The sequence below is a fragment of the Sinocyclocheilus rhinocerous genome, unplaced genomic scaffold (assembly GCF_001515625.1).
Source record: "Sinocyclocheilus rhinocerous isolate Xijiao unplaced genomic scaffold, SAMN03320098_v1.1 scaffold603, whole genome shotgun sequence".
Classification (NCBI taxonomy): domain Eukaryota; kingdom Metazoa; phylum Chordata; class Actinopteri; order Cypriniformes; family Cyprinidae; genus Sinocyclocheilus; species Sinocyclocheilus rhinocerous.
Window position 1 is genome coordinate 3,232,179 of NW_015656630.1, and position 18,632 is coordinate 3,250,810.

Sequence of the window (18,632 nt, forward strand, 5' to 3'; positions counted from 1 at the left end):
CTCTCTCACAGTTTCAAGCCACCCCTCCCATTCGTTCTCCTTTTCCTCCTCGTCTTCATAGCTCAGTTCGATGGTGTTGGTGCGGCACACCGGGGGAGGGGCTGCCTACTCAAATATAATGCATTCTGATATTCGAAACCTTGTAAGAAAATATAACAGCTTGATGGAAGCAGCCAAAAAGCAACAGCTATATTTATTAATGTCATTAAATTTGGAGGAAAAAAAAAAAAAAGCTACACGTTAATTAGAAAGCGAGCATTTGGGATGCATTATCTTTCCCTGAACTAGGCCAGTGCGTTTTAAGCTTTGGTTCATCACTTTTGGAGAGTCACGGTTGAGAAAAAAACACTCAAAATTAAATGCGTTCCAAGTGTTTTTCTGTAAGAGATTGGATACTGCTGTATCTATATAACTGGCTGTGATACTACCATGTATTAAAAAAAATGCAAAAGAGTGTAAAAAATGTTTAAAATCTATAGTAAATGTAATAAGTAAAAAGCTGTTAATTGGATACCTTGCCGTGTAGTAAACAAAATTGTATTTAAAAACACAAAACGTATTTGTACTGTTTAATATAGTAAAAATGCTAAAGCAAAAGTAAAAGTTACCTTTTTTTTTAGTTAGTACTTTTTTAAATTATGAATTCATTCATTTTATTTTGTTTTAGTTAAACAATCCTTAGTTTGCTGTCAAGTAAATCTACACCTGACAATCTGTAGAATCTCACTGTTCTGACAGGCTGAGACTTCTCAAACATGATTATCGTTGTCAGCGCCCAAAGAATGGCAATCCAAATTATTGTAGATTACCAAGCGTTTTAATGTTTCAGAAAATGTTGCTAATGTTTTGAAATACAGAATACGTTTATTCTTTATTGGTCACAGAACGGCTATATTCATTAAAATCTATAATAATTATACAGAATGCGCATTTCTCTCTCCGTCTGTGGCTTTGACTTCAGACAGACCAGGTCATCCGGGCGTGCGCGCCTGGGGCGCTCTGTGCATCCGTCAAAATGCGCCACAGTGAGGGAGCGTGTCACTCTGAAACCGCTGACATAAACTAAGCCAGGGCAGACTGTCAGCGTAAACCCGTCGCATTAGAGTCGCCTCATGTCATCACCATATAAAGCAGTAGATTAAACTCTTCTTTCAGATCAGAATTCGTTATTTTTTTAAATCTAGCAATTACTATCAAAATTGTATTATATTATGTTGTTTTAACGTTAACTAGACATTTTGTGCTACATATTTAAGAATAAAATGGGCCATTCATAGGTCAAAGTTCATTATAATAGGAACTGTAACTTTTTTTTTGCAGTATTGGGTCACTAGAACACAGAACAGCAGGTGGCAAATGGCAATCAAATGTCTTTGTTCTATGCCAGATAGGTGTAGGCTGAATTTGTATCGATTTGGGATCACTATTTTAAATCAGAACACACGCACACACACACACACACACACACACAGTGGTGGCCAAAATTATTAGAACACTAGTATTTTCACCAGCTAAAAATGGTTTTAAGTCAGTATTTTTTTTTCTGTAGTGATTCAGTAGGAAATATCAGTTTACATTTCCAAACATGCATTTTGCCATTAATTGTAATAATCCAGTGAGATTTTTGTTTGCACAAGGAGTCTGACAACAGCCAGTGCTCCACACAGAGATCTGATCTGATCATCATCCAGTCTGTCTGGAATGACATGAAGAAACAGAACAAACTGAGACAGACTAAATGCAGAAGAACTGTGCCAACGTCTCCAAGATGCTTCAAGAAACCTACCTATGCGCAAGTGCACCGAGGGCAAAAGCTGATTTAAATGCAAAGGATGGTCACACCAAATGTTGATTTAATTTAGTTAATAGACGTTTATAGATAAAGACAATCTATGTATGACATTATTTTTGACAGCATCCTAATTTTACAGCATTTTTACACAAGTGCCTAAAGCTTTTAACAGTACTGTAGCTTTACAGGTAGTTTTCTTGAAGCATCTCGGAGACGTTGCCACAGTTCTTCTGGATTTAGTCTGTCTCAGTTTGTTCTGTTTCTTCATGTCATTCCAGACAGACTGGATGATGATGAGATCAGATCTCTGAGTGGAGCAATGACTGTTATCAGACTTAATCACTGGATTATTACAATTAATGGCAAAATGAATGTTTGGAAGTGTAAACTAATATTTCCTTCTGACACTCTACAGCAAAAGATAGAAATAACTGGCTTATTTTCTAAATATATACATATTTTTCTTTCAGTTAATGTTTACCCCTTTTTCCCTGGGATGAATATGCCGTATGGGTGAAACACTAGGCAGTGTTTGTGCATTGTTTTCATAGTGTCTTTGTTTTGATCTTTTTGGAAACTACTGTGAGTGATAACAGATGTTTTGCAGCACAAAACACTCTGTAAGCAAGTGGGTCAGATACCCAAATACTTTTTTGACTTTCAGACATCTACAATCCAGATTTTGTTTCTGATCGCACCTGCTGTCTCTCCTGAACCCCCACACAATGCACATTTGTTTTTGACACCGGATTGCTGATAGATTATCAAGACATATTTGCAAAATACAAACTGATTTTTATTGTGCAACTAATAAAACTGGAATAATGCACAGTGAATGAAACTTTACTACAGAGACAAGTTAACAAAGTCTCATATAAAAAATCAAGTCTTTTAACAATGGAAGGTTTGACAGGTTTGGTCTTATAAATCCTTGTTCTACTAGGTCTCCACTTCAGGAAATTTAAAAGCTTAACCAGGCCTATCATTCTGCATGTGCATGTACTTTCACTGTCAGTGTGCAATAACAAGACTGTCTTGACATTTACTAAAGTGAGTCGTAGCTTTGGGGAACTGAGTGTGGTGAGTTGTGAATGATAGAGAAAGCACTAAGTATAAGACTGCCAACTGACAACTTCAAAATAGAATATAACAGCCTAAAATTAAAATTCTCACATATTTCTATACTAGAATGTATGTTGTCCATTTGTGATGATTAGACTACAACTGCACTAGGGAGACAGATTAAGATTAAGACAGATTAAATGGCTCTCCTTAGAAAACACTTTTTTAAAACCCTAAATATAGAGCTAGACCTTCTCCCTATATCCTTAAATGACAACATTTGTGACCCTGGACCACAAAACCATAAGGGTCAATTTTTTGAAATTGAGATTTATACATCATCTGAAAGCTGAATAAATAAGCTTCCCATTGATGTATTGTTTGTTAGGATAGGACAATTTGGCCGAGATACAACTAATTGAAAATCTGGAATCTAAGGGTGCAAAAAAATCTAAATATTGCGAAAATCGCCTTTAAAGTTGTCCAAATGAAGTTCTTAGCAATGTATATTACAAATCAAAAATTAAGTTTTAATATATTTACAGTAGGGAATTTACAAGATATCTCCATGGAACATGATCTTTACTTAATATCCTAATGATTTTTGGCATAAAAGAAAAATCAATAATTTTGACCCATACAATGTATTTTTGGCTATTGCTACAAATATACCCCAGCGACTTAAAGGGGTCATATGTTTGTGGTCCAGGGTCACATATGTGCTAAACAATGCTATAAACACACCATAGCTAGACACCAAGAGCTTGTAACACTCCAAAGAGAAAGGAAAAAATTTAAATCGCATCATATGACCCCTTTAAGACTGGTTTTGTGGTCCAGGGTCACATTTAGCTAATCAGACTGTTGAAAGATATTAGTATCTTGAGCTTTGACCTGTGAACTTTGACCTTTGGCAGGACAGAAACCCATTACAAGTGGTACTCCTCCTCCCCTGACCCTACTTACATAAGTGTGCCAGATTTTAAAAGAGATGCACCCATCTGAGAGACACCGCACCGACAGCCTGCACCAACAGTGCCCTCAGCAAGGGCATCCAGAGTCACACCACCCACCGCAGTGTGCACTAAAAACCTCTCTTCCTCTGTCATTCACGTTCTCTCTCTTTCCCACTTCCTTTACATGCACGTCTTCTCTCATTCTTTCTCTCTGCTCTGCCAGTTGTGGCCTATATTTGGTGTTGGTGATGTAGGTCATGATAACCGAATGGTAAAATTAGAATTGTTTATTCCTTTGCACTACTGAATGATAGATATTTTGGCTATGAACCAACTCTGACACTTGTATATCAGATGCACAGTATTTTGGTCTAATGTTTAAAATATCTATAATATATAGACAGTAAAGAATGCAGAAATATATGCTAAAAATATTTTAATGGGATTTAATTTGTCTTTATGACTTGTTTTTAATACAAATTTCTAAAAATCCTCAAACAAGATTAATTACCTGACAAGTAATAATCTATATTGAGAAGATGTACAGATTATATATTATATATCATAAAATATAGATATATTGTTCAGAGAAAATGCACTACTGTTCAAAATTTTGAGGTTGGGAATATCTTTTAATGTTTTTATGTAAGTGTCTTATGCTCACCAAGGTTGCATTTATTTGTTACATTAAAAATACAGTAAAAACAGTAACATTGTGATTGTGTGATTAATTACAATTTAAAATAACTGTTTTCTGTTTTAATATATTTGATGATGTAATTTATTTCTGCAATGGCAATGCTGAATTGTCAGCAGTCGTTACATCAGTCTTCAGTGTCACATGATCCTTCAGAAATCATTATAATATGGTGATTTGCTGCTCAAGAAACATTTATTATCAATGTTGAAAGCAGTTGTGCTGTTTAATATATTTTTTTAACAATTATACTTGTTTTTCAAGGTTAGAAAGTTCAGCATTAATCTGAAACAGAACAATTATAAATGTCTTTACTGTCACTTCTGATCACTTCAATGCATCCTTCTAGAATAAAAGTATTCATTTGTTTAAAAAAATAAAAGTCACCCCAAAAAGTCTGTTTTACCTACTGGTCGAATTTTATATAAGTACAAACAAGTAAAAAATTAAATAATCTGCCAGTAGACTGAGACAAAATCAAAATACACTCAAGCTACAATCTATGAAACTGAATCGTAATATCTTCAATGTTGTTTCTCAAGTAAATGTGTCTTGTTTTAGGGATTTGATTTTAGATATCTCAATGAAAATCAAATATGATAAAACATGTCAAAATCAGTGTGCACATTCAGTTTAGGACTCTATTTACAAGAATGTTTATTGCCGTTAGTTTGCTTTAATCAGTATAGCAAAATACACTTGTGTAGTTCCTAGAACTTGGTTCCTGAAATTATTTTAAAACACAGTGCTAGAAAGTGTATGTGAGGAGACAGAGAGAAAGATAAATGTAATAGGACTGCATGTCCTCAAAGAAATGAGAGGCAAAACATCATGGGAGCAAAAGGCGTGTTGTGTGTAACACAAAGTGACAGTAAAAAATAGAGAAAGAGGGTATCTGAAATGATTGTGGGCAGAGTATGGTTCAGAAGGATGATGTAAGACCCCTACTGGCTGAGGTATGAAATAAACACCTCATAGTAAGGATCTCACACATCCCTGAAAGCCATCACCAGCACTGCAGCCAACAGAGGGCACTAGCAAACCATCCACAGCCTCTCTCTCTCCGCATTCTGTTCAGCTTGACTCATTCTGCCACCTGCAGCCCTCTGCAGAGATGACCCACCCTTCCTCTCACTGATACACTGCAGGGAACCATCAACTGTTCTTTCTATTGCCAGAACCAACAACCAGAGAGAGGCATCTGAACAGAATGGATATGTAAACCAGCATGCATATGCAAAAGAGCAAATAAATGATGATATAAACCAATGATATATGTTATAGCACCATCAGCTTGCTTTTAAAATGCTTTGCTAAATGCATTTGCATTGCATTTGTACAATAATGACAGGCTAATGGATCGCTGTAAAGCTACAAAACACATTATTTGTATGCTCTGACATTTTTAGTGAAAGAGATTCTGCAGAATCCTTGTTGATAACCTTGTAAACAAGAAATTATGCAGATGCACATCCTCTCAAATTTGAGCTTTCATGAATTTAGAGAACCTGTGGAGATAAATGGGGATTTTGTGAAACATTCGTCATTCATGCAATCTGTTTGTTGTGCTCTGCACCTCCGTTTCATAAAAAATGCATCCATCTGGAGGGACAGAAATCCCAGAGTGACCTTAACAAAAGGTTCAGGTCATGTCTGATAGAAACAGAAGCCAGCAGACACACAGTTCATGCCTTGCAGCGCGCAGACAACAGGCTTAGCCGTTTACAGTCAGCTCACAATAAATAACACTGAAGCGATGATAGTGTCTGTAATTACCCACAGTCTGTACTATGACTCATTGTCTGTCACAATGCTGAAGCACTGACTCAAATCCATGATTCTGCCAAGCATATATTCTAATGAATAGCATACACAAGCACAAAAAGACTCATTCACTTTCCTGTGTTAACCTCGTAGCATTACATTCTGCAAATAAACTTGATGTTTGCCCATAAACCACATATTCACAGCTGGCTGAAGCAGTAATGTCATAACTGAAGCATAATCCATGTGACTCAAGCTGAATAATACACATGATATGCGGAAGACAAAGCAGGTGACATTCATGCACACAGACTGAGAAATAAGAGGTGATACTGTTAAATCTTGATTTGCATGTAGATGTATATCTATAAATGAGCACAGCACATTTTTACCAAGAATGTACAAACAACATAAAAAAATGCATATGGTACAAAATCTCATCTTAACACTTATGATGCATATAACTACACAATTTTTAATTTTGTAATTTAATCTAAATATAAACATTTGTGAGTTTTGACATTAATTGTGGTTATTTTTTTATGTCTCATTATATATGACAATGTGTTATGTTGAATATCTTTTTTTCATTTGTGTTGCATCTCTTTTAAATGAACTAGTATATCAAATTCACAATAATCTCGATAATTTCTTTGTGATTCGGACTAATCCTGATCTTAAATTCAACTCACTGATTCAGTGATCTGCTTGCAGTGGTTAACAGCTCACTGGAGGAGATGATTGTTAGTGAATAATGTTTTTTTTTTTTTTGTCTATTTGTTAATGAGTGGTTTGTGGACACATGATATGCATGTTGTTAATATTTTATTATTATTATTTTTCAATTAAATATGTATTGTAATTGATGGGGTTATTATTCAGTATTTCAGTCAATTAGATGTACATTTCAGATACCTTCTCTTTTCATTTAAACCTATGGGCTAATTAAGTGAAATCATTCAATTTGCATTCACAGTTTTGCAATTATGAAATAGATGTAAATATTTATATGCCTGTATTTAAGTAAATAATAAATTTACCTTTCAGATGAATCTCTTCTACTCTGATTTTGCTTTGTCTGTTATTTAATTATTCAACTAAACTGCCAAAATAGAATTTGAAATAGAATAGTTGATTTTGTATTTTACAATATTGAAACACATATTTAAGTATTAATAAGAATGACATGAAAAGTCATTTATATATTCTGTAAAAAGGCTTCTTGCCCCAGATAGGGGGCCATTCTAGCTAGGAGTAATACTTTTACATTTTACTATAACAACTAAATTTGCGTATGCATCCTGCACATGCTGAAATATGTTATGGACACACTTAATAAACATTAATTACTAATTAATAAATAAATCTTTATAGATAGATAGATAGATAGATGAGAGCTCAAATCTGAATAATAATAATAATCAAAATAATAAATTTCTGTTACAAGAAACCAAAAGCCTAAATGTCAAGTTTATAACTCTACAAAGAATAATGTCTGTCAAAATAAACTGAAACTTCAGTAGTGCAGTCTCACTCATGTGACGACTCGCAGGGGTGGGAAGTAAAATGCCATTGTGCCACTAGAGGAATCATTCCATCTGACAAGTTCAGAAGAGGGAGCAAGAGAGGGAATGAGACCTTGAAAGAACAAGAACCATAAGATCTTGTTTAAAGCCATATAGACCAATCCTATGTAATTCCATAAGTGATAACAAACATATGAATTATTTAAACAACAAATAAAAACATGCACAGTAACATGAACTGGGTTGCACAGTACGGGGAAATGAGGATCAGTTTCTTTACACAGCATGAAATCTGCTGTGTGTTTTTCTCACAGAGTCAGCAGCATGTCCCTCTCATTAATGCATTGAGAGACTTCGATATAATGCAGGTGGGACTGCAGCACTCCAGCAGTCCAGAGACCCACAGACTTTTAATCCATCTATCTCCCTCAACCAGCTGGGCAAAGCAGAACCCAGTACTGACCCAATTGCACAGAAATTTGCACAGGTCCTGATCCCTGTCCTCTGTCAAGGACTCGGGGAAAAAGATTCAAGAGGCATGACTAACTATTAGACGAAGCTACTAGAAACATGGAGCATAAGTCTGAGACCATTTCAAGACACAATAAACATACATATTTACATTTATCCATACATTGGCAGCATCATTGAACATGCAGAAAAAAGTGTGAGAAAGTGTAAAACTAGAGCATTTAGTAACTTTTTCACATGCAAAACTCAGTAACAAAAATAAAGTTATTCAAAAACCTTTAAATAAAACCCCAACTCAAATCAGTATTCTGAGCAGTAGGTTAGTGAAGCTTATTAAACATCATTTAAATTCTCTTTGAAGACTTGGGAATAGCTGTTGCAACCTGCTTCAATCTGCAACTGCAGTTTAACGTCATTAAAGAGTTATAATTAAAACAGATTTCTTTGATTAATTAATAATCAAATCATTAAAGATGGGGCACAAAATGAGAGCAGTGCTACTAAGGTCTTGATGAGCTTGCATAGCAGTGAGGTGGCGCTGTCCAGCACTGCTGGTGCTGAAACTACACTACATACAAGCTTGAGGCATCTGAGTTGTGGTAGTGATTGACACAGAAAAACTCCAATCATAAATATGATAGAAATAATGCCAATAAAAAAACCAAAGATGACTGCTTTTTTTAAAATTAAGGTCATTGAAATATTTTATTTTGGGTAAACAATGTAAACACAGGCTTTGTGCTGTAAGTTGCATCACATGTGCATGAACCACATTTTCAGCATAATATCAAGCTAGAAAAATAAATGATGTTTTGCTCCACTTCTATATTTTTCTATAAACTAAATATGTGCTAATATTCCACTATTTAAAAAAGCATGCATATAGTGAATATACGAATAGTCCATATAAGTGTAATTTCAGCGACTTTATAAACTGAGGTCTTAAATAATGCTCACCTTCCCAGTGGTAGGAAGAGTTTGGGTTCGTGTAAAAGTATCTTCTCCATGAATGCTGATCAGTTCAGCCTCTGCAGGAGGAAATGGCGAAGGGAAAACCACCATGTCGCTCTTCATTGTGTCTGAGCTAAAACAAACGTCATATTGTTGCGTCGATTTGGAGTAGGACCAGCTTCCGTCTGGATGTGTGCTGATCACTGGAGCGCTGTACCTGCTGAAACTGCCATCTGTCCTGTAGCATTTAACTGCTATCAAACCCACAAGACTTAATAAAAAAGTAACTGCTACTGAGATAATAGCGATAAGCAGATACAGATTCAGATCGGAAAAACTCTCCTCTTTAACAGGAACTTCATGTCATCCAGACTCTCAACAACCACAACATCCATGGACATAGTTGCTGAGAGTGATGGCTCTCCATTATCAGACACTGTGATAAGAAGTGGGTGAGTTTTTAAGTCATTGTCACTCATTTGTCTCTTAGTCTTTATTTCTCCAGTACTGCTTCCAATGCGGAAGAGATTTGTTCCTTTGGGTTCAGTTAGATGATTAGACAGAAGTGCGTTATATCCAGAGTCAGCATCAACAGCTCTGATCTTGGCTACAAAGTATCCCGCTTCAGCAGAGTAGGGAATGTTCTCACTATTAACTGATCCAGGTTCAGAATAAGGCGGTAAAATAACCGGACTGTTGTCATTCTCATCTATAATAAACACATTTACAGTCGCATTACTTCTCAGAGGAGGAACACCGGAGTCTGTTGCCTCAGCAGAGTAGGGAATGTTCTCACTATTAACTGATCCAGGTTCAGAATAAGGTGGTAAAATAACCGGACTGTTGTCATTCTCATCCAGAATAAACACATTTACAGTTGCATTACTGCTCAGAGGAGGAACACCAGAGTCTGTTGCCTGAACATGGAAACTAAGTGTTTTCTGTTCTTCAAAATTGAAAGACTGTAGGTTATACAACTGGCCTGTCAATGACTTAACACTAACAGCATTTATGTTTGCTTTGTTATCCACAATGGAATAAGAAATTTCAGCGTTTTCATTTGAATCTCTGTCAACTGCTGACACTGTGTAAATGAGGGTTCCCGGGGGAGTGTTTTCTTTTACATAGACAGAAATAGTTTTTTCGTTAAATTGTGGAGGATTGTCATTCACATCTGAAACGTCAACATAAACCACACTGGTGCTGGAAAGTGGTGGGGTTCCTTCATCTACTGCTACGAGGGTTACATTATACTTTGAGATGTTTTCCCTGTCAAGCTGGCCTTCCAAAACAACAGAGTAATAATTCTTGTAGGAAGACTCGAGTTTGAAAGGTACATTTCCCAGCAGCTTACAACTCACTTTCCCATTCATTCCACCATCCTTATCGGAAACTGTGACCAGAGCCACAGCAGTGCCAGTTTTTGCATCTTCTCTTAAAGAAGACAGCAGGGACGTTATTACTATTTCTGGTGCATTGTCATTAACATCTATGACTTCAATTAGTACTTTACAATTAACCGTCATCGGGGAAAGCCCCTTATCATGGGCCTCTATTCTAAGTTCATAAAAAGCTTTGTCCTCAAAATCAATATCTCCTTTTACCTTGAGCTCCCCTGAATCAGGGCTGATTGCAAATACATCAAGATTTTTTTCCTGACCATGACTGCTAAATAAATATGTTACCTCCCCATTTGGACCTTCATCCATGTCAGTGGCACTGAGTTTGATAATCTTAGTTCCTTTTGGTGTGTTCTCTGTCACACGGACTTTATAAAGAGGACTGCTAAACACTGGAGCATTATCATTAATATCTAAAACATTGACAATAATTTGCAATGTGCCTGACCTGGATGGTTTCCCTCCATCGAAAGAAGTCAATACTAGTCGAATTACAGGTTCTTTCTCTCTATCTAAAGCTTTTCGAAGGATTAGCTCTGCAGACATGCCATGTTCACCACCCTGGTTTACTTCTAATGAGAAATGTTCATTAGGACTCAGGTTATAGCTTTTAATAGAGAAAGTCCCTACATCTTCATCCACTGCACTGATCAAGGAAAATGTAGCTCCTGGCTGCACTGATTCAGAGATATTCAAAACCTGAATTTCAACAGGGAATGCAGGAGAATTGTCATTCACATCATTAACGTTAACTATCACTCGACTCAGACTGAGAGGATGGTTTACTATCGCCTCAAAATTCAAGGAACAGGATGGAGTATTAGGACATAGCTGCTCGCGGTCAATTCTTTCAGCAACGTACAAGACGCCAGATTTCAGATTCACATCAAAATACCTCGTCCTCGTGCCGAATACAAGCTGAAATGCCCGCGATTCCAAATCCTGGACGTTTAAATTCATGTCCTTCACCACATTTCCGACGACAGTTCCGATATTTACTTCCTCGGACACGGAGTAGACAATCTGACCATCCACTGGCACTGAAACACACATCACGAGCCAGAGGAAAGTAATATGTGGGAACCTTAAGTCCTTCCTGTCTGCCATCCTTCCGTTTGAGATGGCAACGTGATCAAAACAATACAAAGGTGATCAAAAGCACATCAAAACTTTGTAGACACAATGAAGAATGAGACTCACGGAAACACGCCACGAAAAGCATCCAGACCGTGACGCTCGGTTATAGGACGTCACTCAGCGAAATCGTAGGCGGAGTTGAGACGGTATATGGAAAATATTAAAGTTTAGCGGTCTACAGTGACACCACGCGGAGTACGTGCGGTTCTGTGTGGCGAAACCACACAAACATGCCGCATCACTTAAGGAAATAACCACGTATTGTAAATTAACATAAACCCCGAAAGAGCTTTGCTAGTCTGAAGAAGTTTGCATAAGCTATACCCATATCAACAACAAACGCGCAGGAGTTCAAAATACAGTAAGTCAGTACAGTATACAGTTAATGATTTTGTGTGAATACTATATTACATTCGGGCAAACTGTTAATGTTAGAGAAAGCATGAGAAAACTTTTTTTGTTCTCGTATTATGAATGGAACTGAATCCTTTGAATACATTTGCAACACACTTAAATTATTACGCGTATCCAGAATCCTGATTAAATTAATTAGCTAAATGTTGAAAACATTAGTTTATTGAAAAAGTATATTTTATTGATTTTAACGCAAATAAATAAATTAATTAATTACAAGCCATACATTTTATAGGGATGAGCGAGACAACCCTCCACATACTGTGTCGCGAAAAATTATAGAAATTCCTATAATTATTATACAGATGTTAAAGTTCGTCGAAAAGAGTACTTTTCGTTAATGCTTAGGCTATTGGTTTGTTTACAACACAGATTTTCATTACAATTTTAATTGTCTTTTAAATTCAACCGTCCTTCACAGAGATTCAATCCTTCGCCATATTTTCAAAAACTAGCCTCCTTTTGACTCCATGGAACAAAGTTCAAGACTTGACAAGAGTATATGCTTTCACTTAAGTGAACCTATTCATTTTTTCAGTGTTAAGAAATTCTAACATGGGAAATGCAACGCTTGTTTGCCATTACATCAGCCCTGATCTGACATTTTTAACGTAATCCATTGCATTTGATGGCAAATGGGTGGAATTTAACTACAGATATTTACAATTTGAGCAGCAGTGACACCAAGGTTATTAAGTGAATCCTATTTACACCTAGGTAGCACTACAGAGATATAACACATTTAAAAGCCAACAGAAGAATTATGTAACACTGGAGTAAAGTATAATTCCTTACATTTATATAGCACTTTTCTGGCCACTCAAAGCGCTTTACATAGAAGGGGGGAATCTTCTCAACCACCACCTGGATGATGCGACGGCAGCCATATTGCGCCAGAACGCCCACCACACACCAGCTTATTGGTGGAGAGGAGACAGAGTGATGAAGCCAATCAGCAGATATGGGGATGGTTAGGAGGCCATGATGGTCAGAGGCCAATGGGCAAATCTGGCCAGGATGCCGGGGTTACACCCCTACTCTTTTTTGAAGGACATCCTGGGATTTTTAATGACCACAGAGAGTCAGGACCTCGGTTTAACGTCTCATCCTAAAGACGGAAGTATAAAACAATCTGTGTGTGTACACATACATTTGAACACGCACAATTTCCTATACAACTGAAAAATATGAGACCACATAGCCCTACAGATACTATGGCCTTTGGAATGATATGTGAAGCTGAAATGCTCCATGTACTAAAATCACATATTTGCTTGATACGGTAGTAAAAAGTTACTAAGCTACAAAAAGTTCACTATGATGATGTTTTCGAACTGTGAAATTTAAGTTTTATCTTACCTTGGTAGTGTTTGGAAGTGTTTGAGTCCTATTAAAAGTGTCTCCTTCATTAATGCTGATTAGTTCTGCATCTGACAGTGGAAAGGTCGAAGGAAACACAACTACATCACTCTTTATTGTGTCTGAACTAAAACACACGTCGTACTGTTGTGTGGATTTAGAGAAGGACCAGCTTCCGTCTGGATGTGTGCTGATCACTGGAGCGCTGTACCTGCTGAAACTGCTGTCTGTCCTGTAGCATTTAACTGCTATCAAACCCACCAGACTCAGTAAAAAGATGACTGATACTGAGACAATAGCGATGAGCAGATACAGATTCAGATCCGAAAAACTCTCCAGAATAAACACATTTACAGTCGCGTTACTGCTCAGAGGAGGAACACCGGAGTCTGTTGCCATAACTTGAAACTGAAATATTTTTGTTTCTTCGTAATTAAATGATTGCAAACTGAATATTTCTCCACTTAAAGAGTTTATATTTATCAGTGTTGTTATAGGAACACTGGAGCTGGAACTTTCTGACAGTGAATATGAAAGTTCTGCATTTTCACCAGTGTCTGAATCATCAGCGGACACTTTTGTCATGAGACCTCCAGCTTGACCATTCTCACTTAGAAAAGCGTTAATAACTGGTGCTGGGAAATGTGGAGCATTGTCATTAACATCAGAGATATGTAGAGTTATAACAGTGCTGCTGGAAAGAGACGGAGTTCCTTCATCTGCAGCTGTAATTGTGATGTTATACAGAGAAGCGCTCTCTCTGTCCAGAGGTCCATCTACCACTAGAGAATAATGATTGTTATATGACGTCTCCAGTTTGAAAGGAAACGAGCCTTTCAGAGCACAGTGTACAATGCCGTTTTTACCTCCATCTTTATCAGACACTGTGACTAAAGCTACAGCAGTTCCTGACTTTGTGTCTTCTTTCACACTTTCCAACAGAGAAGTCACAATTATCTCTGGTGCATTATCATTTTCATCCATAACTTCTATTAAAACTTTACATTGTGTGCTCTTTGGTGGACTGCCTTTATCTCTCGCCTGAACTCGCAATTCAATTGCAACATTTATCTCATGGTCTATTTGACCCTTCACAACAATGTCCCCAGTTTCAGGAACCACAGTGAATAGACTTTGCTTTTTTATGTTTCCATGTTCAGCTATTGAGTAAATAATGTCACTGTTGGTGCCCTCGTCCAAATCAGTAGCAGTCAAAGAGATGATTCTTGTACCAACAGAAACGTTTTCACTCACCTTTATCTTGTACAAAGGTTTGCTGAAGACAGGCTTGTTGTCGTTTATATCAATTACATTAACTATTACACTTAATGTGCCAGTCTTTGCAGGCTTTCCTCCATCAATCGCTGTCAGTACAAGAGGAATTACCGATTGTTTTTCGCGATCTAAAGGGTTTTGGAGCATTAATTCAGCAGACACACTCTGCTCTTCAGTTTGCACGTCAATAGAAAAGTGTTCATTCTTGCTCAGTTTGTAGTCTTTCAGTGTATTAATGCCAATGTCGTTATCTTCAGCTACAGGAAGATGAAATCTCTCCCCTGGAACAACATCCTCTGTAATGTTTATCGTTATAACGCTGTCCACAAAATATGGAGCAATATCATTAACATCCAGAACATTTATTTCAATTCGATACAGGCTATGAGGATTTTGAACAACAGCCTCCAAATTAAGAGCACACTGCTGAAGATCGAAGCATAACTCCTCCCGGTCAATTCTTTCATTCACAAACAACGCTCCCGTTTTTAAATCCAAATCGAAATATTTCCTGTTGGATCCAGACACAAGCTGCAAGATACGAGATTCCAGAACACTGATCTTGAGATCCTTTGCTATATTTCCGACAACAGTTCCCTTATTTACTTCCTCCGAGACCGAATAGACAATCTTGCCGCATGAAGATCGCCATAAACAAAAATGCAGAGCTGTTTTGACGCACAGATATCTTAAGCTTTCCATAACCGTTTCTTCAAAGCCTCAAATATTAATCCGTTTAAAAAACGCAGTTTTTTTTTGTCTCGTTGCTGCCAGGACATTAGTCTCTGAAGCCTGTATAATACCTTATCAATTCCACATGACTACAGTATATACGGTTGCTCTTCCACTGTAAGGGAGGAGCCTCATTTTAATAAAAGGAGTGCTTTAAATTCGTGGTCTGCAGCGACATCGCGCGTTTTAACTGCATAATTATTTAAGATATTTTATTTAAATTGCAATTTACCAGAGTATAAATGTATTCTTTAAAGAATGGGATTTGTTAATTGCAAAGTATAAATGCAATCAACACACTTACGTCTGTAAATATCCCCAGCACTTGTTAAAAAGGGAATACATTCTGTTGGTTGTAGGAATCAGACAAAATAAAATGTATCTACATCTAACCGAGATGACCAAAATGTACGGAAAGAAAAGCGAGGACGAAATGTTCATTGTCCATGGTGCTGAAAACTGTTATAGGATAACACCACCTTAAGACTTCGATATTGTCTTTGTTATTCATAAAGCGCATTTTATTGCATTTTGTCTACCACCATTTATTTATACTTGTCTTTTTTTCTGTCACTTAATAATAGCAACGACGACAAAGGCAATGGAATTCAGTTCAGCGAAATTAATTAAAAGAAGCGACAGCAACAGCTTGACTCAAATCCAACGTAATTTCAAATCCAACGCATCAACTACTAAAACAATAAATGAGTAAATAAATAACAAATATACATACTTACATAAATCTCCATAGAATTGAATTCTAACTTTTTTTTAACACAACTAGGTTTCCAAAATCTTCTTACCTTCTCAGTGCTCGGAAGAGTTTGGGTTCGTGTAAAAGTATCTTCTCCATTAATGCTGATCAACTCCGCGTCTGCTGGCGGAAATGACGAGGGGAACACGACTACATCACTCTTTATTGTGTCGGAACCTAAACACACGTCGTACTGTTGTGTGGATTTAGAGAAGGACCAGCTTCCGTCTGGATGTGTGCTGATCACTGGAGCGCTGTACCTGCTGAAACTGCTGTCTGTCCTGTAGCATTTAACTGCTATCAAACCCACCAGACTCAGTAAAAAGATGACTGATACTGAGACAATAGCGATGAGCAGATAAAGATTCAGATCTGAAAAACTCTCCTCTTTAACAGGAACTTCTGTGAATGATGTCTTTATGTCATCCAGACTCTCAACAACCACAACATCCATGGACATAGTCGCTGAGAGTGATGGCTCTCCATTATCAGACACTGTGATAAGAAGTGGGTGAGTTTTTAATTCATTGTCACTCATTCGTCTTTTAGTCCTTATTTCTCCAGTGCTGCTTCCAATGCGGAAGAGATTCGTTCCTTTGGGTTCAGTTAGATGATAAGACAGAAGTGCGTTATATCCAGAGTCAGCATCAACAGCTCTGATCTTGGCTACAAAGTATCCCGCTTCAGCAGAGTAGGGAATGTTCTCACTATTAACTGATCCAGGTTCAGAATAAGGCGGTAAAATAACCGGACTGTTGTCATTCTCATCCAGAATAAACACATTTACAGTGGCGTTACTGCTCAGAGGAGGAACACCGGAGTCTGTTGCCATAACTTGAAACTGAAATCTCTTTGTTTCTTCATGATTAAATGACTGTAAACTGAATATTTCTCCACTTAAAGAGTTTATATTTATCAGTGTTGTTATAGGAACACTGGAGCTGGTACTGTCTAACAGTGAATATGAAAGTTCTGCGTTTTCCCCAGTGTCTGAATCATCAGCGGACACTTTTGTCACAAGACCTCCAGCTTGACCATTCTCACTTAGAAAAGCGTTAATGACGGGTGCTGGGAAATGTGGAGCATTGTCATTAACATCAGAGATATGTAGAGTTATAACAGTGCTGCTGGAAAGAGACGGAGTTCCTTCATCTGCAGCTGTAATTGTGATGTTGTACAGAGAAACACTCTCTCTGTCCAGAGGTCCATCTACCACTAGAGAATAATGATTGTTGTATGAAGTTTCCAGTTTGAAAGGCAACGAGCCGTTCAGAGCACAGTGTACAATGCCATTTTTACCCCCATCTTTATCAAACACTGTTACCAAAGCAACTGCAGTTTCTGAATTTGTGTCTTCTTTCACACTCTCCAGAAGAGAAGTCATAGTTATTTCTGGTGCATTGTCATTTTCATCCACAACTTCTATTAAAATTTTACATTGTGTGCTTTTTGGTGGGCTGCCTTTATCTTTCGCTTGAACTCGTAACTCAATCGCTGGATTTTCCTCGTAATCTATTTGCCCTATTACAACAATATCTCCAGTTTCGGGGATAATGGTAAATAGGTCTTGCTTCTTCACATGACCCACAATCGAGTACTGAATTTCGCGGTTTATTCCTTCATCCAAATCAGAAGCAAACACAGATACAATTGTAGTACCAGTAGCAACATTTTCCCTCAATTTGACTTTGTAAAGAGGTTGACTAAACACTGGATTATTGTCATTAACATCCATGACGTTTATAAAAATATTTAATGTTCCCGATTTAGGTGGCTTTCCTCCATCTACTCCAGTGAGAACTAACTTAATTGTTGCTTGTTTCTCTCGATCTAAAGCTTTGTTCAGCACTAACTCAGCAGACACACTCTGGTCTTCACTCTGTGTATCTAGACTGAAATGTTCATTCGGACTCAGTTTGTATTCTTTCAGCGAATTACTGCCAACATCAGAGTCCTCGGCTACAGGGAGAGGAAATCTCTCTCCAGGGCTTGCGTTTTCACTGATATTCACAGTAAATTCTTTAACAGGAAAATGTGGCGCATTGTCGTTTATATCCAAGATCTTAATCTCCACTCTGTAAAGACGATGAGGATTTTTAGCAAGGGCCTCTATATTCAAAGAGCATTTCTGATTCGACAAACATAATTCTTCGCGGTCAATTCTTTCATTAACAAACAGAGCGCCAGTTTTCAGATTTACATCAAAATACTTCTTATTTGATCCAGACACAATCTCAAACATACGAGATTCCAGTTCATGAACATTCAAGTTCAGGTCTCTCGCTATATTCCCAACAACTGTCCCCTTATTTACCTCTTCCGGTACGGAATAGACGATCTGA

General features: G+C 37.2%; 2 protein-coding genes across 2 annotated transcripts in view; both read right to left on the reverse strand.

The window, feature by feature from the left end:
• The window catches only part of LOC107720707 (protocadherin alpha-C2-like), a 40,298-nt gene extending 32,033 nt beyond the window's left edge, over positions 1-8,265 (reverse strand). The window contains exon 1 of the mRNA XM_016528511.1: positions 8,261-8,265. The gene's annotated coding sequence lies outside the window, so the exon portion shown is untranslated. The remainder of the gene's footprint in view (positions 1-8,260) is intronic.
• Positions 8,266-9,542: 1,277 nt separating this feature from the next.
• Positions 9,543-15,506, reverse strand: LOC107720563 (protocadherin alpha-2-like). The gene is made up of 5 exons (XM_016528288.1): positions 13,741-15,506; positions 10,581-10,653; positions 9,959-10,136; positions 9,728-9,874; positions 9,543-9,655 (listed from the first exon to the last, which is right to left on the reverse strand). The coding sequence occupies exons 1-5, from the start codon at positions 15,504-15,506 to the stop codon at positions 9,543-9,545; spliced, it is 2,277 nt and encodes a 758-aa protein (XP_016383774.1).
• Between the last annotated feature and the right edge of the window lie 3,126 nt (positions 15,507-18,632).

Coding starts and splice junctions, on each gene's coding strand:
- LOC107720563 (XM_016528288.1), bottom strand. CDS start 15,506: ATGGAAAGCTTAAGATATCTGTGCGTCAAAACAGCTCTGCATTTTTGT. Junction 10,654..13,740: donor ACAGACAGCAGTTTCAGCAG/GTACAGCGCTCC, acceptor GTCTTCTTTAAG/AGAAGATGCAAAAACTGGCA. Junction 10,137..10,580: donor ATGGTGGAATGAATGGGAAA/GTGAGTTGTAAG, acceptor TTCCATGTTCAG/GCAACAGACTCTGGTGTTCC.